The sequence below is a fragment of the Alligator mississippiensis genome, chromosome 2 (assembly GCF_030867095.1).
Source record: "Alligator mississippiensis isolate rAllMis1 chromosome 2, rAllMis1, whole genome shotgun sequence".
NCBI lineage: Eukaryota > Metazoa > Chordata > Crocodylia > Alligatoridae > Alligator > Alligator mississippiensis.
The window spans coordinates 128,267,811-128,291,550 of NC_081825.1; the positions used below are offsets into that span (position 1 = coordinate 128,267,811).

The 23,740-nt window shown below is 45.4% G+C and overlaps 1 protein-coding gene across 4 annotated transcripts in view; it reads right to left on the minus strand.

Moving 5' to 3' along the window:
- The window catches only part of MCUB (mitochondrial calcium uniporter dominant negative subunit beta), a 133,144-nt gene that overhangs the window by 81,536 nt on the left and 27,868 nt on the right, over positions 1-23,740 (minus strand). The window contains exon 1 of one of the 4 annotated variants that reach the window (XM_006275636.4): positions 15,763-15,909. The exons of the other annotated variants lie outside the window; for them this stretch is intronic. Coding sequence (XP_006275698.2) covers positions 15,763-15,855 — 93 coding nt within the window. The 5' untranslated portion in view covers positions 15,856-15,909. Of the gene's footprint in view, positions 1-15,762; positions 15,910-23,740 lie in introns of those variants that run through there. 4 annotated transcript variants of the gene reach the window in all.

Below are 23,740 nucleotides of genomic sequence, written 5' to 3' on the forward strand. Positions count from 1 at the left end.
TGGATTCCTATGAGAAGACAAGGTTTTGTGACAAGAGGGAGAATGCTGAGGACAAGGAAGGGAAGGAGAGAAACACAGACAGGGCATTTGTACACATGCTTGCACTGCAGCGCCAGGTGCTTTTAAAAGTGCCCAGTGCTGCAGTGCTTGCAACTGTGTAAGCAGCAAAATAGATTTAATAGATATCTAGGGTCGCAAGGGACCTATTACATCGAGTCCGACCCCCTGCTCTGGGCAGGAAAGAGCACTGGGGTCAAGTGACCCCAGCCAGGTGCTTGTATAATCTCCTTTTAAACACCTCCAAGGTAGGGGAAAGCACACCTCCCTTGGAAGCCCATTCCATATTTTGGCAACCCTCACCGTAAATAATTTCTTCCTGATGTCCAATCTAATATCTGCTCTCCTTCAGTTTATGGCCATTGTTTCTAGGAACCCCAAGGTGCACCCTGGTAAACAGAGTATCCCCTATTCCAGGGGTAGGCAACGTTTTTTGGCTGGAATGCCGAAAAATACCATAATGTCTACCTCGGAAGGTGCCAGAGTACCAGCATGGCAGAAAAACAAAATGAGGGCAAGGTGTACATGGCAGGATGCTCTGCTTGTGGCCCCTTGCCCCCACCCAAAGCCTCTGCCCCCCAGCTCTACTGCCCCTTGCCCCCACCCAAAGTCCCTGCCCCCCAGCCCAGGCTCTGTGGCTGCTAGCAGCTACTCTGGCTCTGGGTAGCTGCTGGAGCCTGGGCTGCTCCCAGTAGGGCTTGCAGCATCCCAGCTGCCTACTGGGAGCAGCCTGGGACCTTGGCTGGCAGCAGCTCCCCAGAGCCGGGGCCGGCTGCAGCCAGGAGGCTCCAAACATCTGTCCTGGGCTCTGGCACCAACTCTGCACCGGCACGTGCACCCGCGCCTCGGAGTGGGCGGTGGGGGCGGGGCGGGGCATGAGGCAGTGCATCCCCGGTCTCTCCCCTGCTCCCAGCATGGAGGTGATGAGCCTGGCGCAGCTATTTGGAGCCTGCCCGCTGCTTGCTGCCGCTGCCCAGAGCACGGGCAGGCTCCAAATAGCTGCACCAGGCTCATCACCTCCGTGCCCGGAGCAGGGGAGAGACCAGAGCTGCGCTGCCTCAGGCCCCGCCCCCACCGCCCACTCCAAGGCGCGGGTGCACGTGTCAGTGTGGAGCTGGTGCCAGAGCCCGGCACAGATGTTTGGAGCCTCCTGGTTGCAGCCGGCCCCGGCTCTGGGGAGCTGCTGCCAGCCAAGGTCCCGGGCTGCTCCCAGCAGGCAGCTGGGACGCTACAAGCCCTGTTGGGAGCAGCCTGGGCTCCATCGCTGGCAGCAGCTTCCCGGAGCTGGGGCTGGCCATGGCGTGCCAAGCAAAATGGCCTTGCATGCCATGCTTGGCCCCTGCCCTATTCCCTGCTGAGCCACCCGATGAGCTTGTAGACAGCCACGAGATCACCTCTCAGCCTTCTCTTGTGGAGGCTGAAGAGGTTCAGGTCCCTCAACCTGTCTTCATAGGATCTTATCTGTAGACCCTCAACAAGTAGCCGTCCTCTGAACCCTTTCCAGGTTATCCACATCCCTCTTGAAGTGCAGTGCCCAAAACTGGATGCAGTACTCCAGCTGCGGCCTCACCAATGCTGCATAGAGGGGAACTATCACCTCCCTAGACCTGCTCGTGATGCACCTAATGCAAGAAAGAGTGCAGTTAGCCTCATCACATTGGCAACTCATGTTCATTTAGCATGCATCAGTGAATCACATTCATGAAATGTGTGTCAGCACTGAGAAAATGTGCACTTTTGAACTAAAACACATGGGTTTAGTTTAATTCCAAAGCACACTGCCACCATTTTCTGCACGCTGACGTGCATTTCGCCACTTATACAACTGCATGCGAAGCAGAGCAGTACACGTCTGCTGCTCCAAACCGCCAGATTGCCTGTGCATCACAGGATGAAAAGGTACGTGTATAAATGCCCACAGAGACCAAATCAGGGACAGTGACATGGTAACAGGATGAGGATCTACATGAGCTTGTGCCTAATCTCTCTGCCCTCATTGCTGCTTGCTCTCTGACCTCATCATATGAGGAGACTTGGTGATTCCTTCCCCACTTGGGTACGCTTATACTAGCATGAACACCCGTGCACACACAAAATGTAAAACATTATACCAGTGTAACTTAACAAAATCCAGTATAGAGTTATTACAGACAGCAGAAGTGAAAGTATGCCATTGCAGGTATCTTGTTTGCAGTTATCCTGGGATAGCAGCTTGCTTAATGCAAACCGTCTTTTATGTGCTCCCCACCAAAAGCCAAGCATACAGCAAAACCTACTTCAGCAGCGACCTAGGATAATCAATCAACTCACTGTTTTCCATGCCCATGCAATTTATATCAGCATACAAAAACAATGTATGTTATACCACCATTAACATGTCCTCCATCTAGATACAGCTCAGGTTGTTTTTTTACCACACCGTTATTTGAAAGCTAGAGCTGGGCACAGTCCATCTCTGGGCAGTCATATATCCACATAAACACTCTATACCTGGAAGGCACTGGCACGCTTGCTTGCTATTTCAGCAGAGCAAATGCTAAAACGTGACAGACTCTGGATTTAACCAGTTCTGTAACCAAAATGAGGCCTCCGTTCCCCAGCAACTATCATAAGCACCCAGCTCACACCAGAACTTTTCAAATAATTATTTTATTTAATTTTAACGCTTAAATGAACATTTGCTTGCTTTCCAATCTCAAAAGGCAGGATGTTTCTTTTGTAGTTTTAGGGAGCTATTAAAGCATTTTCCCAGAATTATTCTATTCCACCCTGCAGAATTTATTATCTGCTCTACTGAAATAGTGAAAGGAGACAAAAATGCCAACAAAATAGTTACCAGCTTCTGGAAAATACTGACCCGTTAGAATCATGTCCACATATTGCACAGCTTGAATAATTAGCTGCATTAATTTTTGGTTCCCTCCCCTCCAAACTCGGTCTTATGACAGATTTAACATGTGATAAATATCTTTTCTCCTCCCTTACTCTTATGAATGGATACTGCTACTGGTTTAAGAAAAACATTAAAACATGATGTGAAATTCAGTCACTGTATAAATCAAATAAAGAACTGCTCGCATATTTGTTCTACATTCACAGCTTTAGAGTTTTAAGTTAGGGAGTCTTGTACTTTTGGGGGGAAGTGGGACTAAACAGATTACTTTTCTATGCTAATAGACAAGGGAAAGGTACTATATAAATTCTTGTTGCAAGTGAGAGAACAGAGGGCACCTATTTGTAAATAAAGTTGCTAAGAAGGTTGCACATAGAAATTCAGGTATTTATTGTGTATTAAGATACTGGAAAACCATCAAAGGGGTGACTCTGGAGCCAGTACAGGACCTTCTGCATCCATTAACAATATTATAATTTCAGCTTTTACTTCTGATGTGCCTATGTCACACCTTTGCTAAGTACCTTCTTTTATATCTGGGTAATATGCTGTATTACTGCATGTTTATACTGGTTTCAGCAAAAAGAAAGAAATAGTTGTCTAATCAGAATGCAAAATATAACTTATTGTTATAGCCTTGGCTCTAATAATATCAGCATCATTAGAAAAATAATGACAGGACATCTTTCCTAAACATAATTCATATAAAGCAGCAGCTCTCATCATTATGCCAGCTATTTAAAAATCTGCCTTCTATTAAAAATATAGGATTCGATCACCAGGCATTTTCTCAGAATTATTTAAAAGCATTTCTTCCACATTACTAAAATTGAACATTTAGGTTGTGGCTTTACAAAAAAGGCAGCTTTCAGATTCTACCATGTCTCTTTTCCAGGATTTATAAGCAGGGATCTGGATTTTCCGTTCATGACAGAAAAATGCGGTAAAACCTGCATTTTCTCATTTTAAGGAGAAAAACCCAGATTTTCTCTTTTTAAGGAGAAAAACTTGTATTTTCTCCTTTAAAGAAGAAAAATGCAAGCTAAGGTGGCTTTCCCCTTTTCTACTATTTAGAGTTCCAGCCTGGAAGGGGCTGGGGAGAGCAGAAGGAGAGTGGTCAGACAGGGGACACCACACACTTACACATGCACATGGCTGCCACGCAGCCTGAAGAGCAGCTCCTGCAGGTAAGTCTGGGTGGAGGGGTGGGGATTGAGGCCCTTATAGTGAGGGAGAGAGAGAGGGAGGGAGTTGGGCAGGGCTGGGGCTGCTGGCCAGCCTGCATGGGGCTGGGGGCCGAAGGCCAACTGAGCAGCCATAGGGCCAATGCAGGGAGTGGAACAGGGCTACAGGTGGCTCGTCTTGGGGGCAGAGAGGGGTGGCATCTGCCCCCTGATTTGTGTGCAGGGCAGAGGAAGGCTGCCAGGTTCCCCATCCTGCTGTCCTCCTTTTGGGACCTCTTCAGCCCAGGAGGCGGGACCCAACGCAGCAGGGCAGAGTGAGGCTGGGTGGGGAAGCTTGGTGCTGCCACCGTGAGCCCTGTGCTGCCATGGCAAGATGCCCCTTGCCTGCCCAGCAACACTAGGGGGCACAACCCCACACCACCAACCCCGCTGCTACTGGCCGGGCAGGGGGCACCTCACCAGCACAAGGCTCAAAGCGGTGGCACCAAGCTTCCCTGCCCCACTCTGCCCTGCTGTGCCAAGTTCTGCCCGCTGGGCTGTGGAGGCCCCAAAAGGAGGGCAGCAGGGCGGGGAGCCTCCCCCTCCCCCGATGGGCCCTGCTCCAGCCATGCTCAGTGCTCCACTCCCCACTGGGGCTGCAGCAGTCACTGCCTCCTGTGGGCAGCAGCCAGAGTTTGGGTGGTGCTGCAGGGGGCCCCATAGCTGGGGCAGTGAGGGGCTGTGGGTGGGGAGTGAGGGGCACCAGCAGGGCTGGGGGAAGGAGGGGTGGGCTGTGGTTTGGAAGTGAGGGGCAATGGCAGGGGCAGGGCACCACCATACCAGGGTTGCTCAGCACCACAAAGCAGTGGAAGTGGGACAGCCGGAGCTGGACCTGTGTCCTGGTAAGCAAAGCAGGCAGGGGAGCACTGATTCTCCAGGATAAAAACCCAAAATCAAACATCAAAATTTATAGATATTTAGAATTTATTTTACTATAGTGACTGAGGCTTCCAAACTGCTTTAAAATTGTAAATATATCAATAAAACATTGTGTTCAACTGATTGTGTGTACACACACACACACACACACACACACACACACACACAGAAAAAGAGAGCGAGAGAGAGGTGCATTTAATTTCAATTGCGGATTTTGGGATTTTTAATCAGAAAATTTACAGATATTAAACAAGAAAACCAGGATCCCTGTTTATCAGTAAAGTTAAGTCAGCAAACACTCCTAGCAGAAAGGAAGCTTTGACTGCCAGAAGAGTTGTTTTGTCACAACAGCATATACCTATTCTGGTATACTGGTAAAAGATTTCTCCCCCCCCCCCGTATATACCTTTGTCTATACTACGGCTTTTGCCAATATAAATAGTATGAAAAAATCATGTCCATAGCTAGCAAAGCTATGCTGGCCCAATTCTTAAGTACAGACCACACTTGAGTCTAACTTCTGATACATCCCCTCAAAGGTTGAGAGGCGACCTTGTGGCTGCCTATAAGTTCATCATGGGGGCACAGAAGGGAATTGGTGAGGTTTTGTTCACCAAGGCGCCCCTGGGGGTTACAAGAAATAATGGCCACAAGCTAGCAGAGAGCAGATCTAGACTGGACATTAGAAAGAACTTCTTCACAGTTCGAGTGGCCAAGGTCTGGAACGGGCTCCCAAGGGAGGTGGTGCTCTCCCCTACCCTGGGGGTCTTCAAGAGGAGGTTAGATAGGCATCTAGATGGGGTCATCTAGACCCAGCACTTTCCTGCCTATGCAGGGGGTCGGACTCGATGATCTATGGAGGTCCCTTCCAACCCTAGCATCTATGAAAGGCGTAGCCAGACATTACTGAAACACCTAGGGCAGAGCCAGCTGATACACTGCAGATTGCAGCAGCGCAATCAGGCACCATTGGAGTCATAGTTATTTTGCATTTCCGCCCACCCCCACAGAGGTGGAGGTGGTGCGCAGGACTTCTGCCCCAGTTGTGCCCTCCATAGTTATGCTACTGTGTCCTCTAGGGAACAAGTACCACACTGATTCTGGTGTTGTGGTGCAAAAAAGTTCTCCAGTATGCTTTCAGTTCTTAATAGTGGCAGAAGGAACAGTGGTTGAAAGAACTCAATGGAGAAGATTTTTGCTATTCAAAATTTTTAAAATTATATCTGCATTCACATAAGTATAAGCAAGGAATGATTAGAATTTTAAGAGGCTTAGAAGTTTTTGTACAAATATCCTTTAGCATGTGTGCTTTTCCCTCTACCACCAATACGTGTATAGAAGTGGAAAACATATTAAAAGAACTTGTATCTAAATAGTAGCAAGCCTTTTCCACTTCTGCCTATGCTGGACTAAATTCATTCTTTGAATGGTAGGGCCAAAAATGCACATTTTGAGTATAAATGCCCACATGATATTTTTAAAGGTTAAGAAAATGAGATCCCTTCAAATTCTTACTGTCTGTGGTTTGCCCCTCCCCTCCCCGCCAGCCTTTTTACATGTACGCACACCCACTGCACAGCACTTACTTGTACAAGTTCTTCCCAGGTCTTTTACTATCTGAAGAATTTGATGCCCATTTTAAAATTGCAGTTACAGTAATACCATGTTCGCTCACATACTGCATGCATCTTTTCCCTGAAAATGAGTCCTCCAAAACTGCAGATTTTAAGCAAGAATTGCACATAGGAATGGAGGTATGGGGATGCAGGAACAGCTGAGCAACAAGCTGCTGCCAATTCAGTAGCAGCTGAGAGAGGGTTCTAGCTGTGGAGCTGCAGGGAGAAAGTGATGCTGACAAGCAAACTCTGCTTCTGCTCCAGAAGTGTTCAGAAGCCAGAAGTGTTCAGCCATGATAAGCCTGTGATGTGGTAGGTATGAATCTGTAAAAACATTTTTACTTCTTCATTCTGCCTTCCCAAAATAAGGTGCATATCTTATTCAGAAGGATGTGGTATGCAAATAAATATGGTACTGAGCTGATAGACTACACCAGGGTGCTCAACCTCTGGCCCACAGGCCAGATCCAGCCCACAGCCCTATGTCATTCAGATCCCATGAAACACGGGGTTGGAAATATGGTGGCAAGAGAACAGTGGCATCAACTTCACTACCAAATTTCTGCACCCCTGGGAAGCCCTGGGCCCTGTGTGCTGGATCAAGCACCAAATCCCAGTGCACAGGGCTGGGTGGAGGTAGTGTCAAACCCCAGGGCCCAACCCCAGCCCACGGTGTGGCTGGTGAGGAGGCATAACCAGACCCCAGGGTTCAATCCCAGTGGGGATGGCTGGTAGAAGACCAGGCTCCTAGAATTAAACTTGAAATGCAGGGGCAGGAGGGGGTAGTACTAGGCCCTCAGTGCCAGGTCCTAGGCCTAACCTTGGCATGCTGGGCTTGATTTGGCCCCAAACCACTCATCTGGCCTGTAAAGCTAAAAGGTCGAGCACCACTGGTATCACCTTGGTATAAGATAAAAGTATTCTACGGTTTGAGTTTCCCCAAGTAAAGAGAAAGTTAACTAATCAGCACTTGTAGGAACCAATCACTAAACAACACTCAAATTCTGCCCCCAAAATCTTATAAATTAGACTACACAGGATGAATAAACCTAAATAGCAGAGTCCTCTGTATACAAGAGGATTTTGAAATGTTATTGGACAAAAGTTATCCTTTTTATTTCTAACAGAGAGGCTGTAACAATAAGAGACTGAAATCCAGCATAAGCCTTGTCACATATAACTTTTTTGCCAAAGCCTTTGTCCTCAGCTCTTCAAACATTTAAGCATTTGCATAGATTGCTCATAACTAGATTCACTTAGAGACTGATCTCTCTTTTGGATTTTTTTTTTAACATACATATTTATTTAACTCTCAGATCTGAAAGAATGATGATTGAAATTCAGCTAAAATTTACATTTTCCCATATTAAACTGTCACAGCCAAAGTTTCTGAAACAATTGGTAAAGTACCCTGATGTGAAGTAAGGCATTCAACAATTTCAACACAAAGTCTTTGACTAAAAAGGTGGTGGGCACAAGGAGTTCCCATATAAGAGTCTAAATCTACTCTGAAACATGAAATAAGGGGAGGGGAGGGAAAAAAGAAAAATCAAATGGAGCATTTCCTTGAAGTTGGACATAAGATTCTTCTGCTGCAGCTAAGTGAGCTATTACTATGAAAGACTCCTGTAGAAACAAGAAGTGATGAACATAGCGGTATAGCCTCAGCTAGTCCTTCACTTAAATTTCAAAAGATGGGAACTAATATTAGACATGAAGGTCACTGATGGGTGTGAAGGGAAAAATGTGCTTTACCAGAAGCAGCAGTGCATTACTTTGACCCAGCTCTGCAGTTTGCATAGTTCAGGTGCTGGGGTCACTTATCTAATAGCTCATGCAATCAGCTATTAAAAGTGCCAAAAAAGCCCTACTTAAGTACCTGATCTATGCAGACATTGGGAAAGCTGGGTCCAACTAACATGATGCCTCTTCTGAACACACTCTGGGCTCAGTGCAGGACCATGCCAAGTTTAAAGTAAAACACAATTTTTGTTTCTGTTTTTTCCACATCTGCGAACAGCCGAAAAGAGAAAATTTCAAGACAAAGAACCACAACTTAATCTAAATTCCACACACTTGGAAATGGCATTTGTCAGCTCCCAAAACAGAAAGTGTGGTAGGATACCAAAGTTAAAACAACCTGGCTGTCATTCCAAGACCCCACCAGGGTGACAATCTTTTCCGTTTGTTGCAGTTCCAGACTGCACTGTACAGGTGACCACTAAACTGAAACAGTATTGAGGCCACAGGACAGGAGTCAGTGAGAGAGGTTCATGGGACAGGTATAAACAGGTGCAGTTCCATTGGAACTAGAAAATACTGGCATATTAAAAAAAACAAAACTTCCCCATGGAATGCTAAACACTAAACATTTAGTTGGTCTAATAGAAGATATCACATCTACCCAAAGAACCTTGCAAACACTAGTGAGTTTCTTCATAGTGAAGATTCTGAAACAAGCATGTAATTAGTTACACATATGTTAGTAAATATATATCCATGGCGTCATTCAGTCATGATTCTGAGTCTGGCTACAAGGGGAACAAAAGAAGCAGAGAAGAGGTTCTCTCTACCAAATTGAGATCCACCTTTTAAAGGTTTATGACTACATAATGATCTATCATTCATATGATAGGATTAGGACACAACTACCACAGAACTTTAAAATCTATGTTACTATAAACATGCTAGCAAACGTGGCCTGGCCTAGTCATGAAACACACTGCTTTTGACAAATTTGCCCCTGCTGGCTTCTCTTGGAACTTTGGGATTAGTACAGGTGGCCAGTTTTATCACAAATCTTGAGGTATTTGGTGTTTGCCTAAAGCTCTGACTCTAGCACAGTGGTTCTCAATCTTTCTGGATGCTAAGCACCGCTCACTAGACTCAAGGTACCCCTCCATAACTTTTGTGAATTAAGTAGCACCCAATTTCAAAAACTTATACACTAGTGAACTGCCTGTCAAGAATGAAGTTGGAGGGGCGGGGCGGGGGGGCGGTGAGGACAGAGTGCCGCCACCCACCACCCTTCACCACTGCCGCCTCCCAGGAGTAACAGGGGGTGGAAGCTTGCATGCGGCAGCCACCATTGCCACCCCACACTGCCGCGCACCACCATCCGCCCCCCTCCCCCGCAGTCGGCCCCCATGAGACCCTCCCCCACCCCGCTCCATGTCCAGCCCTGTGCCACCCCCCTCCCACCCCAGGAGGCAGCAGCAGCGTGGGGTGGTGGGTGGCAGCTCTCCGTCCCCACTCACCCTGCCTGTCATTCTTGAAGCAGCACTGGCTGGAGTCACACCCCACCAGGAGCCATGCCCCACAAAAGAATTACAGACAGACAGACAGATGGACTAAGTTCTTTATATATATAGATTACAGTGCTCACCTTCTTGTAGAGGGGCTGAGCAAGGGGTGCGGGGTAGAAATCATCCAAGCAGTCACCCTAGTTGAGAATCGTTGCTCTAGTTCCTCTAGTTATGCAATTATGCAGCAATTGAAGCTTTCATTAAATAAGTAGGTTAAGCACGGCGGTCATCCCCTGCTCATGACTCCGATTGACCAAAAGGCTGTGGCAATCCCACCCCTTCCCAGATTGCCAGATAGCCTGAAACTGCAACTTAATTACCCTGATTAGGCCTGGGGAAGACATTAATCCACACATTATTAAGCATAGATTAATGAGTTTCCTGGGCTTAATATGGGTAATTAAGCCACAGTTTGGGGGCATCCCCAAGCGGGGAGGCTGCACGAGGGTCCACAGAGCCCTGGACCAGCCATGGGTGCACGAGCACAGTGAGCCAGGCTGGGACTCCATGGACCCTGGTGCAGCCCCCCGGCTGCCCGCCACAGCCAGCCTGGGACCCTGATGCAAGCTGCTTGCAGCTTCCCCGCTTCCTGCTGAAAGTAGTCCTTTCCCCTTGCATCCTCCCCCATGCTCCAAGACTAAAGGGCTCCTCCCACTCCACCTTTTCTCTGCTTGCTGGACTTTTCCTTTTTTTTTTTTTTTTTTGCAGTGAGCAAGCCCACCCAATTTCACAATGTCCCCCAAATTCACACAATCACAAATTCAGTAGGTCCCTATAAAGAAGGGTTCCAGTTCGCATGGCTGCAGAGAAAGACTTCAAAATATGGCCCAGACAGGCTCAAAAAAATCAGACTACTCCAGGACTCTGTGTATTAATTTTTTAAATATCTTATGATTCTCAAATGCCTAGGATTGGCACTCCTGAAATACTCCTCCCAAATTAAAGTTGCATGAGGGATCAAACTGTCAAAAGGTGTTGCTAGGGAGTTAGCACTTTAAAGGAAGGATCATGTCCTAATAGAGATCATTTGCTTCCAGGGCCTAGATGCCTTACTCTACAGAATTTATCCCAGCTCTGGCATTCACTTAATTATATTAATAATGTATTTTCAATGAAGAAGCATTGCAGGGCCAGCAATTACATGCATTTAAAACCATAATAATTTAAGAAGCTATCAGTAATAATACAAATGATTTTAGAAGCATATTTACAGTATGCTAACTTTGTCACATTTTATTAAAACCAATGTCAGAGACTTTATTCAGCAAGCATCACTTGCTGAACCAAGTAAGATTTTATATCCTGCTGTGCTCAAAGTGTGATTTCTTCACATACAAAATGTGCATGTTATCAATAATATGATAACACAAGGTACAGGGGACTATTTAAACAGCTCAGAGAGACAAAACTGCTTCACATTTCTTTTCAAAAGAAAGATGCCTTGTCTGTGAAAGTGGAGACTAACCAAAATTTCAAAGCCAGTATTACTTACATTACAGGAAACAGCTTTCAAAGCAAAGGCTGTTTTGTCTGAAAAAAACCTGTTCTGATCAAATAAGGCTTCTAGATTACAGATACCATTATGCTGCAAAGGGATTTGGCTTCTGTTTTGGTAAAAGTCATTATAACCTTTTTTAATGGCTCTCTTTTGAATTAATCCATTTCTTAACTTGATATTTTCATGAAGCTACATCTCCAGAAGGTCTTATTTTGGGAGGCTAAAGAGAGCAAGCAATAGCTTTTAAACATTTCCCAAAGCAATAAATCAATTGCCAATTCAGCTGCAAGGTGTGCAGCAGTGTAGGCAATGTGGAACTTAAGTGATTTGAGATTAACATGAAAAATTCTAATGAAAAAAATGTAACAGCATTCATGGGAGATAATCAAAAGGCACAAAGGATAAGTTGTTTTCCTTCATAAAATCAAAATCTTCTATAAAATAAAGTCTCCAAAACAAATTAACCCAGATGTTGGTCATGGGAATTTGCTATTCAGTAGGAAAAACGTTAACCACAAAATGGCTGCTCAGGATTATACCTTTTTTCTAGTCCCACAGAAGTACCATACAATTGCCAGGGCAATCTAGTGGCCAAATCAAATACACAGGAGTCAGGAGATGTGAGTTCTAGTCTCAATTCTGGTATCAGCTGGCAGTGGTTTACTTGACATCACACATAGGAAGTCTCAGTTTGCTGAATTTTCAAACAATGATGAATAACATCTACTACCTTTGTAAAAATTATTAATATTAGGATGAACAATCCTATGACTGGAAAGCATTTTTGAGGACAGAGCCCTCATCTCCCCTTTGCTGTTTTCACATCCGACTTCACTGTCAAAACTTAAAACACAATAACAAAGCTGCTTGTTATATTCAGAAACCGTAAGTTTTAAGCAGCTGTGAAAAACACACAATAAATTAAACCTGATAAAAAATTAAATCAGTATCTGTGAAATGTACCATTATCTTAATTTACTAGAGTATCTTAGTACAAATTAGCACATTTATGACATAAAAAAATATTTTCCTTTTGGTTCCAATTGTTTTCTCTCTGTATTTAGCAACAAAGATCTACTTGAGCTGCTACCTAGACGTATAGATCAGGGGTGTCCAACCTTTTTTGAATGTGGGGCCGGATCACGAACTTTTTATCACCCAGTGCGCCGGCGAGCCATATGCAAAGACCTCACAGGAAGTGACATCACATCAGGAAGTGATGTCACATGACCTTTGACACCAACGAAGTTGCAGGAAGTAACAATGAAATGGGTCTGGAAATGTGCACACGTGTTGCAGCAGACAGAACCAAAGCAGCTATTGGGATGTGCTGGGAAGCACACACACACATGCACATGCATGCACGCACGCACATACACACAGCCCCAACCCAGCCCCGAGGCGCCTCCAGCTCCGCACGGGAACTGACTCTGCCCTGGCCCAGCCCCAAGGCGCCCCCAGCTACGCGTGGGAACTTACCCCGTGCCTCTGTTCGCTCCAGTCCAGCCCCGAGGCGTCCCCAACTCCGCGCGGGAATTTACCTTGTGCCTCCATCCACCACGCATGCAGGCAGGGTGCAGGCCATACTGCAGCTCCTCCGGCCACATGCGGGGGGGGGGGGGGCCAAAGGGCGAAGCCAATCCCCAGCTCGTCCAATCAGGTGCAGCTGGGGCAGCCCCGCTCCGTGCAGCCCTTGGGGCAGCTGCAGCAGCACCCGACTCACTGATGAGTCGGGCACCACGGGGGTAAGCAGCTCCCCTCCCCTCGCTGCCAGCTGGGGCCTGTGGGCCGGCCCTGCCCGCCTTGCCGCTGCCGCGGCTCCGCGCTCTGCCGCCACGGCTCTGCCAGCACTGCTGCCACCGCCGCGGCTCCATGGCGGCTCTGCGCTCTGCCGCCACGGCTCTGTGCCGCTGCCACGGCTCTGCCCTCCACTGCCGTGGCTCCGCTGGCGCTGCTGCCGCCACAGCTCTGCACTCTGCCGCTGCGGCTCCGCATTCCACCACGTGCCAGATAAAATGGCTTGGCGGGCCACATGGTGGCCCGTGGGCCATATGTTGGACAAGCCTGCTATAGATGAAGTGCTCAATTAATTCAGAAATACCATCCTTATACTTGACATTCTAACAGTGAAGTCAGTAAGTCTAGTTCAGCAAGGTTCATGCACTATTTCTGGTATTTCTGGTAGGGATGTATCACTTAAATATAATTTTAAAAAATGGTGGCAAGCCCCAATAGACAACACAGCCCACATGAAGCTGTGCGCAGCAGAGGGGCTTTCCAGCCCGCTGTAGCCACCGGTGCAGCAGGAGAGAGGAAACAGGCAACGCGAGTTGTGGGGCAGGTTTAAACTTTAAGTAGTCTCTTATCTCTGTCCAGCTGGCTTCCTGGCACCTGTGAATGAGCAGTTAATTGCTTAACTGACAAGTCACTAGGCCACCTGCTGTTTTCCTCTTTAACCTCATAATCTATGGGAAGCGTAGGCAATTATTTCAGCTGGAGGGCCTCTTAACAGGGTTTGGTGAGCTTTGGAGGGCTGTATTGGTAGCCCCCTCTGGGGACAGCTGCTCCGTCCCTTGGTCACAGTCTTGGGACCAGAAGTCCTACCCCTAACCCCTGTCCTTTGCCACCAGCAGTCCCTCCCCTTGCCCCACAGAAATACTCCGGGGGGGGGTCCCATCTTAGAACCACAAAAAAGCAAATCATACACTAAAAGTCAAACACCTACTATAACTTATTTTAATTTGTCATGATTTGTGTTTGCACTGTATATAGAAGTGACTGCATAATAACTAAAAAATAAAGTCTTAGTCTATTATATTATGTGTGGGGGGGCTTGTGAGGGGGTGTGGCTCTGTGTGGGGGCATAGATTATGTTGGGGGTGTATATATGTGGGGGGCAGGGTGTGGGTGTGTGAGGTTTGTGGGGTGTGAGAATGGGGGTATGGGGACCCCTCATACTCCCCCCACATGGCGTGCAGTTCCTGCTGCCCTCGCACAGGTGCTGGGGCCAGCAGCACACAGCTGTGTCCAGCACCACTGGGTGTCAGTACCTGTGTGGGGCACAACTGCCCTGAGCGCGCCATGTGGGGGAGAGTGTGGAAGGGGGGTCGCCACACCCTCCCTCAAACCCACACCCTGCCCAACCAAACTCTGCGCTCCAGCCACCCTCCTCTGGGTGCAGGCTCTGCACTGTCAGCCCCAGACCTATGCTCCCTGCCCCACCCAGCTGCAGCTCCTCCCCTACCCCCACCTCCACCCTTGCCACTTCGCTACCTGCTGCCCTGATTGAGCAGGACGCTAGGGAAGCCAAACAGGTCCCCCAGGGGTGGCTGCAGCAGTGGCAGGAAGGGTGGGAGTGAGGCACAATAGGGTATGTTGGGGGGTGTGTATACCTGGGCACCTCACTCTGACCCTCATGGGTAGAAGGGCTGGGCAGGGTACAGTCGCTGGTGGGTGCCCACGGGCTGGATGAAAGTGTCTGGCAGGCCAAATCTGGTCCACAGGCCATATTTGGCCCACCCCTGGTCTGAGGGCAGTAGTCCCCGCTTGCCCTCCTCCCTCTCTCCCTCCAACCACCTTCCTGTTCCTGAGGCACCATGCTGATTCTCTTCCCCACCGGACTGCGCCCCACGCTAAATGTTAACTGGTAATGCATTATCAGTATACATATACTTATTTAAAAATTTAATCTTTCACACCCTAATTTATGGTAGCATTGATGCAAAATACCATAGCATACTTGAAAGAGCACAGCATTTTTATGAGAAAAACATATGTCTTCTAATAGTATTTAAGTTACTGCGCCAATATTTTTGCAAATGCTGACTTCAGTTTTACTCTACATACGGCACAAGACTGAAACTGCCGTTCCTTCACATTTAATTTCAGGATGCCACTGCACTTTACTGTACTGATGCAGAAGGTTTGCCATCTCTTCGGAAGAGTTTGACAGTTTAATCAGTCTTAATTTACAGTCATTAATTGCAAACAGATAATTTGCCAAAATATTTTTTCAGTTGCAAATACCAAACAGGAGCAAACTCCGCCATTACTTTCAGTGGAATAATTTCAATAAAAGACATCATTTCAGTATCTCATTCTAGTTGTAGGCCCAGGAAGTTTGCACTGGACTCCAAACTCACATACATCTTTAATTGACTCAAAAAGTATAATGCAATCCCTCTTTTGTTGCAGGTTGGATAGCCTCTCAAAGTGAAATATGAAACCTCATTAATCATCAATACATACTCTAGTTCGTGCCACAAAAAACAAAGATAGAACGGTCACCCACCATATTTACACAGCAGATAGGTTCCCACGGCAGTTGACTTCTAGCTGATACTGCAACATAAGAGTTAAACAGAAGCAGCTTTATGGAGGACATGGGAATCCTGCTTATTCAACAACTCAGATCCAACATTTTTTAGTTTCCCAAGACATCCTCGTCTGGAATGAAACATAATGGAGCTTGTTCAGTTCTTCCACTGTTTCAGTTTTTCAGATTAGAAAGGAAGGAGGCCAGTAAAGAGTTCAGCAAAGTATATCAAGCAGTAAACACTTCAAATGACCTGTGTGAAGAGAGAACAAACTGACAGTTCCTAGGAGAAAGAGAAGACTTCAAATACCTATAGGTTTTGTACTTTGACATAAGTGTCCTATCTACAACTGGCATCTGTATTGAGCTGATTGGGAATGTTAACCTTTTCACAGTGCAGCAAGTGTCTCTGGCTAAAGTGATTTCCAAATGACATATTTTAACATTCCGGGGGGGGAGAAAGGAATACAATTTCCCATTGTTGTAGATAATACTCAGAACTCCTACTTAAAAACAACTCTGTCATCATAAAGCAACTTAATGGACCCCCACGCTCATGACATATTCCAGTGACAATAACAAGATATTCATGGAATGAATTGCTACTTTTTTTTTCCAGGTAAATTAAACCTTTTTTGAAGGGAGCCACTTAGCATCCCTTACGTACCAGATTAGAGTATAAAGCCTGTCAAGTAATTTGGGCCTAAAATAACTTGACACTAAATCTTTATAAAGGTAATTGCTTTCAAATTGTTTATTCTAAGCAAAAAACAAATTACTCTGAGACCCATCTAGTTGTACTCAAATTCTTCTCATTTTTCAAGGCACATTGTATGTGCTGGTGTGTAATGAATGCAGCTTTTAAGTAGTATACATTTGGTTTTCTAGCAGCAAGAGACTTTTTGTTTTAGCCTTCTTTAGCAAAAAATAAACAAAAGAACAAAAACGGTTTATATAATGATGGAAATTCAAAGAATAACAAAGGAAGGGGAAGGAAGCAGTAGGTCAAAAACTGACAGTGGGAGGTTCTGTCCTGCAGTTAGTATTACAGTAGTACTACTCATAAGTAGTTAGTATTACACACAGCACAGGGGGCAGTTTACCTATTTACTTTGTCACTAAAGCAATTTTAATATCTTCCTCACTAGGTGCAAGACTCCCTGCCTCTACCAAACTTTTCTGGATTAAGGGGAATTAGTTCATAGATTGCAAAGGTAATCTCTTGTAAGCAGCTAGCCAACTAGAGGTTTAACCTTTACTCCTATCTTTAGATTATCAAAAAAGTTACCATGAAGAGTCATTCTAGTCAGAAAAAATTAGTTCTCTATACTGATCCTCAGAGTCTGGGGTCTGAACTGTCCCAAATTCAGGGACGTAGGGGAGAGAAAAAGATTAATCCCTCTTCTTTCAAACCATGAGACTTCCCAAATCTACTATTATCATTAGCCACAAGTGGATATGCATTAGTAAATTGTTGTCTCTTGAAGCTATCAGAAGATAAATAACACAAAAGTTTAAAAATATCCTGATATAAAGGAACAAGCCCTATCTTTTATTATTTTATAGCAAATAAAATCTCATTTGAAGTAGATATTCAAGATGAGCCAGGTCTCAGTAGAATCAATTGAGACTCGCACTGAAATACAGTAGAAGAGCCACATTTAGCATGAGCTAGACCTGAGAATGATCCTTTTTTCCCCTACCTTCCCCCCTCAACCACACAAAGCCAATGCACTTTTTTAATTGTTCACTATTGCACTGAACTATTGCAGCTGTGGTCAAGAATAGAGGCAGTGGTGCTCTTACCTAAAGACTTATCTTCCTTTTCATACAATAACTAGCAGCTATTCCCAATTCCATTATTATTCGCTTGGATGGGAGTAGCAGCAAAGGCAAACATAATGAACTTGCTGAGGCAGACATGTTTCCTGAGAGGTGTGGGATGCTTTCCTTTAATCATTTATAAAGTAATATTGACAAAAATAATTACAAATGTGCAATATTTTAGATAAATACATTTTTTTATGATTGTATGCTTTCTTTTGTATTTCATACTCAAGGATTTAGCACAACACTTGTGCTAGATAGAGTACAAGTTGCTTGAAAAAAGTATCTAGGTTACAAAAATAAGGAAAATAAAAATTCTTTCCAATCTCTGGGTCTGACAAGGCTGCAATCACTGCAAGACCTGGATGGAGCAAGGAAGCAAAAAAAGTAGCTTAAGCAATGTGTGCCATCCTGAATTCTCAAGCTATCTCGTAGCCAGTTCAGCCCCTGATGTAAGATAAAATTGCTTCAGGGCTGCTCTAACCTGGGGTGGCTCTTACAACCACATAGGGATGTCGAGCTAACTAGCAGTCACCACAGCACAAGTGTCTCTAGCCATGTCTGCCATTTACTCAAATCCAAGACAAGGTCTTTTCCCTATTTAATAGGCAGGGGTGTGGTAGGAAGCCCCTTGTTTGGATTCAAGTACAAGGCAGCAGGGGGGTAGGGAACAGGTGGCTGCTGCAGCTCTGGCCCCTGTTCTGGCACTGACACTGAGCTGGAATGGCAGCTACTGCCTGCTCCCCCACCACGTTGGCACCCTTACCCCCTCCACTTTTGCTAGCCCCCCTCCCCCCCCTTACTGGCTCTGGCTCTATTCCAGCCCAGGGCATGGGGCACATGCTGGCTCTGGCCTCAGCAGCAGCAACTCCAACAGAGCCTGCAAGAGCTGGAGGGTAAGCAGAAGGGGGGGGGCAGCAAGAGGAGGAACAGAGGAAGAAGATGGCAAAGATGCAGAGGAGAGTGGGGCAGCAGGGGGAGGGCAGGTGCCAGGGGGTACAGGCATGGGAGGGGTAAGTAGCAGGGGACCAGAGGGAGGGCATGATGCAGACCAGGTGGGGGCAGGAGTGTTTAGGGAGACAGGCAGCTGGGGGCAGTGTGGGGAGGCAGCAGGCACAAGGGTCAGGCTGCTGTCCTCTCCCCCACAGCCACTCCCACCTGCCCCTTCTGCCACTGCTTTCCCCACTGCAATGGTGGGGGCGGGGAATAATTTAAGAGGAGCCCCTAACAAACAGATTTTATACACAGAAAGTTGTAACAAATTTATGAATTTTCCATGTAGAGAATCTCACTTCGGGGGGAGGGGGGGTCATCTTAAATTCAGAGTAATCTTGGATTTGGGTAAATTCAGTATCTTTTCCCCTTGTTAATACAATCTCTGGTGCCTGGACACCACATAGAACAAGTTATACCAACTCCTAGCAGTAAGTCCCCTGCAGTGCCATGGTACACAATGGCCTGATGGGAGGTGAATTTGAACTCAAATTTAGAAGCATATGCACAGGGAAAAACAGGGTTAAACTGTACAAAGCTACAGTTTATTATTTGAAATACTAGTCATTGGGCCTCTGCTTGGGGGTTAATGCACGTCTTTTCTGTGGCTGCCTGCAATGCCCTGGGGAGACTGCTTTGACAGTATTTATTATAAAACTTGACAGAACAATGCAGGGAGGAGGAGGAAAAAGAAAACAAGATTTACTACCTCTCAAACAACACTTTAAATATCTGTACACATATTGGGTGTTTGTTTATGAGCCGATGGGTAACACACATTTAAAAACTGGGTAGGGAAATTAGTGGAAGCATTAGGATAATGTGAAAATAAATGAGGACAGCTGGCAAGAAGTAGCAAGGAAAACTGGGAAAAAATAAGTGTGAGTCTGAGGAATTGATCACCCAAACAACTTACAGACAGCAGGTGTCAGCACTGAGTGATAGGATGTCACGTGTTTTTAAACATGATGCAGGTATCATTAGGAACTGAAAAGCAGAGTATTTCCTGCTTTCTGTAGGTAAATACATTTTCCAACTGCCAGCAAACTACAACCCGAGAGATTTTCCTCAGCAACAGAAAGAAACATGCTTTATATCCTTGTTAGGACCATGCAGAACTCCACAACCTCCTCTCTCAAGCATTTGCAGTTTCATTTTGCCTATTTCCTCACTTCTGGAATTTTCTGGTGACAGAAAATTCATCGGTAGACACACGAGCAATCACATTTCACATTTCTAAAATGAAAATAACTGTAACAAACCCATTTTGATAAAACATGGCCAAAAAAACACCAAATTTTTTTTTATCTACCACAGTATGTAAAACTTGAATTCTGCGTATCTCCTGGTTTTGCAGGAAAAAATTGTCTTCCTTCAGTCCTCATGACACCCTCTTGACACTTACGGATCTAGATTGTGAAACTTCCATGCTTCCGCCACCCATCCAGTTAAAAAAAAAAAAGAAAAGATCCTATCTGCACGGGAGACCTTTGTATCAGTCTGACTACAAGAGACGACTTGCTTGAGTCTAAAATATGCTGCACAAGTGCAATCCCATTTTGCACAATTGCAGCACTACCACATTGGAGTAGGTTCATCAATACAAATATCCCCGCTATCAACAAACACATGCTTCATTTACGTACTTAAAATGACTGTAAACTCCAACCACTTGTGGGGCTCTTCATATTCAGCAGCCATGATTAAGCCGCAGCTCCCTGGAATAATTTACAGACTCTACCCCTCAGAATATTTTTGGCTACCCAAGAATGGCAACAAGGTACAACAAAATCAACAACTTCAGATTTGCTCCTGCATTGAAAGAACAGCTCTCTACTATGACTTTACCAAGAAGAATGTTTTAGTCCAACAGAACATTGCGGGCAATGCATTTGCCTTAGTGGAACAAAACCTACAAGAATAAAGATTTAGTAACAGTCAAGAGGAAATTAAAAAATTACAAGTTTTAGGCTTGACTGCTTGTAAAATAATTTTAAAAAGCAAAAATTCTAAGTCTTATAAATAAGCCTAGCTGCAATGGTCCTTTTGGGAGTCAAAAGCTGTACTTCATAAAGTCTGCGTGAAAAGCAGATCATAATGTGCTTTATATACCTTGCAAACCTCCTCCCTACACATCCAACACTTCTCAGAAAAAAAGTAGTCATGCCAAAAACAAAGACACACGTGCAATAAAATTATACAAAACTCAGGTATTTTTCTGTATATTCATTAATCAGAAGGCATAGTTACTACTCAACGCTGGATCCCTGTGAACAGTTATGTCAGCAGAGCTGTTGATTTTGTCTGAAAACCACTCAGCTGGAAGGCTGACAATTAGAGAAGCTGCTGTCTGAGGGAACGTCAGACAGTGCTCCATTTCTGCAGGCAAATTATGCCTGTTTGTCCTTTTAAGCTTTGTACTGTGGTTCATTTGCTGCCAGACTAGCCAATTTGTTCATCAAAAATCCACATAGTTTATTTGTATTAATTATTTAGTTTAGGTACTCACATGGCCAAGTATACTGTAGTATCTGACTATCCCATGACACTTTACACATGTATCCTCACAATCCCTGGTGAAGGAGAGTAGTTTTACAGGATTTTTTAAGAAGTCCTAGCTTTATAAATGGGGAAAGTAAGGACAACATTCTCAAATGTATCTAAGTAAATTTAAATTGATGGGAGTTAAGTGACTAAATACCTTGAGGATCTGGACCTTAAGTGATGTGTACAGCAAAGTAGGAAGTTGACTTCTGAGCCTCAAGTATATGCCCCAACTGCTGCATCAATCTTCCCCTCCAGAACTATGCCCTGGAGAAGTTGTTAACGCACAGAACATGGCACCAGACAATTCTAGTATCATGTACAGTGACATGATAACTGGGAAAACTTAGCTAAAATATAAGCGGTTGCAATAAAAAGAATAAATAAATAAATAAATAAATATACAACAAGATTGAGATGGCATTTTACTGGTATAGAACTCAGGGGAATCTTTCTTTTAATGTTTATTACACTGAGTCAGCTGGCTGCCACTTTTACTAGATAATCAAAACTGCTTGATTCATAATGGAACTGGAATGACCCATTTTAATCCTCACCATCTTGTCAATTACAAATAAAGGTGTTAGTTTGGTCCTTAGGGTAACATGCTTCAGCTGAATGAACCACGCTGAAAGTTCATAACTGCAGATCATAAGCTTTATAAAAACGGATGTTATAAATTTATTTCTTGCTTTCAATACCTTAGATTATTAGAACAGAACACTGTAAATACTCAGTTGGCTTATCACCAGGGATCCAGGTTTTCCATTCGCTGCAAAAAAAACTTGGATTTTCTCCTTTAACGGAGAAAAATGCAGATTTCCTACTTTTAAGGAAAGAATGTGTATTTTCTCCTTTAAAAGAGAAAAACACGGGAAACAGTGGGTTCCCCTTGCAGGCTGGCAGTTTCAGCCTGCAAGGGGCTGCGTGGGGCTGGGAGGAGCGGAAAGAAGGCGATCACAGTCAGGGAGCACCACGTGTATTTGCATACGCACATGTATGTGGCAGCCATACAGCACAGAGAACATTCCTGCAGCTCACTCCAGGCAAGCCTGCCCTCTCCTCTCTGCTTTCCCACACCAGGTTCCGGCAGCTGCTGGAAGGGGCAGGGGGCTGCAGGCCCTGGCCCCATAGCCCTGGCAGGGGGATCCCCTCTGGCAGGGCTGGGGTGACAGGGGGCTGCAGGTCACAAGTGAAGGGCAGCAGCAGTGCTTTGGGGTGGTGAGCTGTGTGTGAGGAGTAAGGGGCACTGGCAAGGCCAGGTTGCTGTGGGTGTAGAGTGAGGGGCAACGGCAGGGGCAGGACACCAGCATATCAGGGCTGCTCAGCACCACAAAGCAGTGGGGGGCAAAGCCATACCTGGGCCCACCTCCTCATAAGCAAAGGGGGCAGGGGGAGCTCTGATTTTCTATGATAAAAGAACAAATTAAATGCCTAAATATACAGGTACTAGAAACTTGCCCATCAAGAATGACGGGAGTGGGCAGGGACAGAGGTCTGCGTCTGCCCCCCCCCCTCCCCCCCCCAGGCCGGGTCCCCACCTCCCCCTGCCACTTCAGGTCAAGGCCAGAGCCGCTCCCCGCCTCCTCCCGCTGCTTTGAGCTGGGGCCGCTCCCCACCTCCCCCCAGCTCCTTCAGGCCAGACCAGCGATGGTCACGGCAGCAGTGGCAGTTGCGCTTGCAGTGCAGCACAGCCACCGGTAACCCCCCACTTTCCTTTCCGCTCCCCTCCCTCCCGGTATCGGTTGAACACAATGTTTTATTGATATATTTACAGTTTTCAAGTAATTTGGAAGCCTTACTAGTGTCTCAGACATTATAATACAGAGATACCGTGGTGTTTCATTTAAATCGCAGAAAAATGCAGATTTGGGGTTTAAGTCAGAGAAGTTGCAATTTTTAAGCAGGGAAAACCAGAATCCCTGCTCACTACTATCCACACTTACCAAGGTATGGGGGATTTGTATGCTGTTTTTTTTAAGCAACCAGGACTCATAGTAGAGATGATATCTTTTATTAGATCAACAAGATTTTTTTAACACACTTCTAGCTTCAGTTATGCAATTACAGAAGTCAGTTTTATTTTTATTTATATTTAGTTTCACTTTCAGCTTCTTATTCCTGCAATATTTGGCTTTCAAACATTGCAAATATTTGTTTAAAGAACAAAAATTCTCATTCAAGATTTACAAGACACTGGAGAAACATTTCTATTGGTCTGGTATGTTACAAGAGCTTGTTTTTTCAAAGTACAGGATTGGTGCCAAATTTATGTTAATTTATTTTACGTGGCATTGCCACCTTAATGCAACATATTATTGGCTTCTAACTTTTTAATTACAATTTTCCTCAAATATATTTAAGGAAATGCTTAGTCACTAATTTCAGAGTAGGATACCTTGGCCCTATTGAAGTCAGTGGCAAAGCTCCCACCAACTATAATAGCCCTATAATTTCATCCAGCAGCACTGTCACTATATAGGTTGATACCACAGCACATTCTGTTCCTCAACTTCATCATTATTGAGAGAAGGGCCCCACCTTCCTCTTACTCCACTGTCTCTACACTTCCCTTTGGAGTGGCTTCCTG